Genomic DNA, 5673 nt, shown 5'->3' with positions numbered 1-5673 from the left:
AAGAAGGGAATGGTTTCTTCTCCCTGTCCACAAGCAGCAATATCAGACTCCATTCTGGAAACAACCACCTCCAGAGAAGGCAGAGTCTCCACCAGCCAGTCCTTAAGAACAAGTCAGACAAACACAAACCTGGAGCAACATCAGAGCCACAAGTCCTGTCTGAGGGTGGGGGCCAACTAAACAGCCTTTACCTCTTCCAGCTGTAAGATTCTGGGCAAGCAGGAGCCCAGAATCAGCACTTACAGCACTGAGAAACTCAAATAGCAGCTAAGTGAACTCTYGGAATAACATCTCCCAGATCACATCCCAGTTTTCAAGAAAGCTCCCAAAGGCAGCAGTGCTCTCAATGCTCTTTGATTTCMCTGACCAGTACAAGCAGAGATCTTTTGCCAAACCTAACACAAGATACCACTTGAGATCAGACAGGCAGGGCTGGGACTTGCTTCCTAACACAGTTCTGGCTTGAAAGAAAAAAATCCTTATACAGAATCTTACAGTGTGGAGTCAAAAATACAAACCAGTCACACTAAAAACCCCTGCTCTCAGCAATTCAAAGACATTCAGTATCCACAGGTGCTGGCATTTCTGACATGACAACACTTTCCACAAGCAGGAGCTGCTGCTGGGTYCCTCCTGTGCACTCACCCTCCAATTCTCTTCTTGAGCTCGATGGGTTTCATGTCGTCGGCCGGTGCCAGTTTGAGGGTGCCCAGCGGGGCGGGCGCTGCCGGGGGCTGCAGGGGCTGGATGGGCTGGGGCACCACATGGTGCTGGGAGATGGCCAGCACGGGTGCAGGGTAATGCTGCAGGGCTTTGGGGCTGCCCGAGGGCGGGCTGGCAGCTTTGCCATCGGGCAAGTGAGGGCCTGGTGGCCTCTGGATCACCGGGGCCACCGAGGAGGCTTCCTTGGGGACACTGGGAGTGCTTACGAGGGGCGGCTGGCGCTGCACCAGAGGTGGGGACAGGGCGGTCTGGGCTGCTTGCTGGGGGGAACTGGTGACCACGGGGATGGGAATGACTGAAATGGGGGCTGCCAGGGGTGGGGGTGGBGGGGGCACTGGGCCCGGGGGGGAGATGGGCACCAGCAGTTCGCTCCGAGGCTCCTCTGGGGATAGGATGCTGTTGGCTCGTGGCACGCTGGCCTTGCCTGTCTTCTTCTGCTCCTGCTCCCGCTCCAGGCAGAGCTTCTCATGCTTCTCATTCTCCTCTGAAAGAGAAACACCAACAATAAGCAATGGCACTTCCCTTCCCTCCCSTGGGCACAGCCTCCAACCAGAGTGGGGCAGGATCCTTAAGTTAAAACACCCYGGGTTTTAGCTCTCCTGAGCAAATCCCACCTCCATGGACACTGCACGGGATACAAAYACGTCAGGGCATCTCATCACTGCTGTGGATTTTAATCAAGCTCTTAAACTTGGCTTTGATGTGTGTATGTTCCTATATGTTTTTAGARTACCAGACAAAGTAAACAAATTCTGTGCGGCTCAACTAGCAAAATAAACCTCATCAAACGCAACCTAGGGCTCTGGCTTTAATTGCATGAACATGGCACAAACAAAATTTATTTATACAAGTCCTGTGGCGCCAGTGGCCCTGGCATCTAGACACTGTACAGCCTTAATCAAATATCTCCAAACCCACCGCCCGTGAGGCTCAGCAGATCCCACTCCTGACAGCCTCTAAAAAGCTGCAACAAAAAGTGGTGCACCAACCTCTTMACAGTAATATACAAATACTTGGAAAAGAAAACCTTATTTTATCAAGGGAAGGACTAGGGGAAGGACATGGACTGTCAGGCATTCTGTCTGATATAGTCACCAATATCAGGTAATTCAGAGGAAGCTCAAAGAAACATCCCTACAGAGCCTCTCCCAGGAGAAGCTTGGGCTTGGCTGAAACACTGAGGTCACAATGCATGCTTAGGAAATTAGAGAGAAGAGCATGTAYACTGCCACCTGGAATTAGCAGGTTATGTTCAATCCCCCAGTGATCTTCAAGAAGAATCTTCAAGAACTAGAACAAGGGGAAAAGGGCCCCACCAAGCACGGAGCAACTGCTCAGCCACTGTGACAGCTGAGAAGCCCTGACACTGCTGGGATAGCTGCTAACCCACCTTTTGATTTTGGGGGGTCTAATGCAAAAATGACAAAGAGCAACAAAGGCAACAGAACTCCTGTTGTGGATTCTGAATGCCCTTTGGTACGTGTGAGCACACAGCGACACTGACCCAGATTCAGCATTTGCTGAAGTTCAGCTGCAGCACAGCCCAAACACAGCCAGGTCAAGCATCCGTGCCAGGGTAAACACTGCCCAGCACCCACAGAGAGAAAAACCACCCCCTGGATCAGCTTCCAGCACCAGGGCTGCAGCTTCAGTCTCTGACACTGCAGCACTCACAAAAACACGTGAAATTCTGTCAGCAGGAAGGATTTCATATCCATACAGCACTCTTGCCAGGCTTGCCCGGGGCTCAAATCCAAAGTTTTAGTTCAACTTCTGCAGGACAAGTAGGGAGCAAGTGAGTGAAAGATCTGACTCCAAAACAGGGGGCAGGCTGCTTAAGCAGCAGCTGAGGCTGAAAGCTGAATTTCTCTGTATTTTCTCAAAATATTTCAGGGTATTATCAACAGTTCCTTAAAGGAAGAAGCAAAGCAGCGCTGGATGGCAAAAACCCCAGCAAGAATCCCCTGATGCAAACACAAATCTTAGCTACCAACAATTTTGGAGTTGTTCAGTTGAACAACATTAGTAACTAATAAAGAAAAGCCCTTTGTCTGCAGATCTTTTGCTCCACTTTGTGCTGGTTCACAGCCAGAGGAGTGCAATGGTCTGGCACAGGGTGCACAAGGAAACCCAACCCCAGGGAGCTGCTGACTCACGGTGTTCCCTGAGTGTGTCACCACCACCAGMACAGCAGCCAGCCTGGGGACAGASAGRGTGACAGGGACTGAGCAACACCACACACAGAGCAAAACCCACCAACTTCCACCCAAACACAAAACTGCACCGGGACTGAGAGGAGGGAGCTCATGGATGGGAATCCTGCCAGTGCTGGGGTCTGGTGAGGACAGCAGGACCTGTCCAGGCTGCACTCAGGTCTGTGCTGGGGACAGGAGGTGACAGCACCAGGACTGTCCAGGCTGCACTCAGGNCACTCAGGTCTGTGCTGGGGACAGGAGGTGACAGCACCAGGACTGTCCAGGCTGCACTCAGGAGGTGACAGCACCAGGACTGTCCAGGCTGCACTAAGGTCTGTGCTGGGGACAGGAGGTGACAGCACCAGGACCTGTCCAGGCTGCACTCAGGTCTGTGCTGGGGACAGGAGGTGACAGCACCAGGACCTGTCCAGGCTGCACTCAGGAGGTGACAGCACCACAACAAGCACAGGATCCACCAGGACATCCGAGAACAGAGTCAGTGTGGAACTCCTACAACCATAACGTTCATCCACAAAGCAAAGCTAAAGCAGGCATTACTGATCAGAAATATTTATGGAAATGTCTCTGGAAGCAGGTGTGGCCCTCGGGCTGCTGATGACCTGCCAGCAAGGCCTTTGGTGCTACAAATCTTCAGCTCCTTTGAGCTAAAGAGTTTAGTTCAAGGATTTTTTTTTTTTTTTTGACACCAATGAGCCACTATCCTCTTGTGTCTGATTTATCCACAGCCAGAAAGCAGCCATGCTCCCAACCCCAGCAAAAGGACTGGTGGGTCCGTGAGCCACCTCTTTGGACACAAACCCTTCACTGGCTGGTGAAGATCTCTCCCCTGCTTGCTCTGTACTCACACCTTGCACACAAACCAAAGACACCCTTTGAAAATAACACCCCAATCTGTATGTTGTCCCATATGAAGGAAGCTCACCCACGTTTGGTCACAGACACAGTTCAGGGATGAGTGAGCAGTGTGCTGTGTGCCCAGACACATGCAGCACACACAGCACAGGAGCTCCTAAAACCTACAGAGAGCAGCCAAGGCTCAGGACAAGAGGACTGATGAATCCAAAGGTGYACCCCCAAATTATGTGTAATTTCCACTCATTCTTCACACTCTTATCAATGGGACTGAGGATGGAACAAACCATGGGAGCAAACCAGTCCTGAGAGCGTTCAGGGGGTTTGAACCACAGCCCAGGCATGAGGGGTCCTGGAATGCCACCCTGGCCATGCCACTCTGCTTGCCCACAGGCTCATGTGGTGACAGCAGACACCTGAGCTCCCTGGCCATGCCACCCAGGCAGCAACAGCAACAGCAACAGCAACAGCAGCAGCAACAGCAGCAGCAGCAGCCATGGGACAGAACAGCAAATCCCATCCTGGGAGGACACAGAAACAGGGTCAGCACCCTTGCCCAGTGGCCTGGTGCTATTTTAGGGCCTCGATGGTCCAGGAATACCCAGTACCAGGCACTCTTTGTTACCTAATAATCTGCTGTGTTTAAATTTATCTTGTCCCTTTTGCCTGCCCTGGAAATGSCACCCATCTGTCACAGGCACCAGTGCCAGGGAGCAGCGGGTAGAGCCACATGTGCCCTCAGGTCACAGCCTGGGCCAGCAGCAGCCCGGAGCCAAGCCAGAGAAGCAAATCTTAAGGAATGTTAGTGCTCTTTGAATGCTCCTATTTTTCATTAGGGCCACTATCAGTACCCAAATCCATCAAGGTGTGTGCCTTTGCACAGCCAAGCATCCTGCCTGTGTGTGCACTGAACAGAGAACATCCCTAACTCCAGCACACCGAGACCGTTCTGTAGTGTCATTTTCTGAATGGTCTGAAGTGTTTTTAGAATCATTCAGTGCTTCTGGGAGCTTATCCTGCACACCTCAAACTGCTGCAGCCCTAGAGAGGAGTGCCCTGGTGTCACTCATGCTACACATGCAGCAGTGTCACCTGCAGGAGTCACTCCAGGCTCCTACCAGGAAAGTTCTGGATACAGAAGAGTCTCCAGGGATTTGCTGCTCCCGAGGCTGACCTGGAGAGGGACTGTCATGCCAAGAGGAAGGGCAGCCTAGAGTCCTGAGGTTGGTTTCTGTTTCTGCAGGTGCCTGGCTCTGCAGGGGAGAACCAGGAAAGGGGAGATAAGAACAGACAGCAGAACGGGAGGCCAGCAAAGCTCAGCCTAAGCCAARCAAGCTCTGAGTCACAGCAAATGCTGCTGACACCAGAGGCTGCACAGACACCCCAGGGCCATCAGGGTGCCAAGCATGCTGCACGCTCTCAGGGCTGGAGGGGTGTAAAACTCCTGCTGCACCTTTCTGTGGCATTTGGGACAAAGTGCAGGAAAGCACTGGCTCTGACAGGTGAAGTGGGCACCAAMAGCACATGTGGACTCTGCTCCACCATCCGAGGAGCTTCAGCTCCAAGCAGGTGTGCTGTGCTGCACAACACAGGGCTGCTTTTCCATGGGGCATCGGTGTTCTTAACAGACAGAGACAAAGTAATGCACTCTGATTAGAAACAGGTATTTCTGTCAGCTGAAACGCTTCTGTGTCACAGTTCAGAGCAAAAAGTCGCACTGATGACAGGCAGGACCCAACCCATGCGCTCCCACGCACATGAGGACATGTCCCTGCTACTGCTCCAGGGACAGAGACACACACTGCAGGAACACAGGACAATGATGTGCCCTAAATGTAAAGGCTGGAACAGTAAACACGAGCAGACTTAATAAACGATGTAC

At 52.2% G+C, this 5673-nt stretch overlaps 1 protein-coding gene across 1 annotated transcript in view; it reads right to left on the bottom strand.

Annotated features, from left to right (window-relative positions):
- LOC130587079 (max-binding protein MNT-like) overlaps positions 1-5534 on the bottom strand; it is an 8454-nt gene extending 2920 nt beyond the window's left edge. The window contains exons 1-2 of the mRNA XM_057388032.1: positions 5531-5534; positions 646-1207 (exon numbers count right to left, since the gene is read on the bottom strand). Coding sequence (XP_057244015.1) covers positions 646-1207; positions 5531-5534 — 566 coding nt within the window. The remainder of the gene's footprint in view (positions 1-645; positions 1208-5530) is intronic.
- Positions 5535-5673: the final 139 nt, after the last annotated feature.

Source organism: Malurus melanocephalus, unplaced genomic scaffold (genome assembly GCF_030028575.1).
Source record: "Malurus melanocephalus ecotype Western Australia unplaced genomic scaffold, MMel_1.1 scaffold_1509, whole genome shotgun sequence".
Taxonomy (NCBI): Eukaryota; Metazoa; Chordata; class Aves; order Passeriformes; family Maluridae; genus Malurus; species Malurus melanocephalus.
This window is presented reverse-complemented; position numbering and strand designations above follow the sequence as displayed.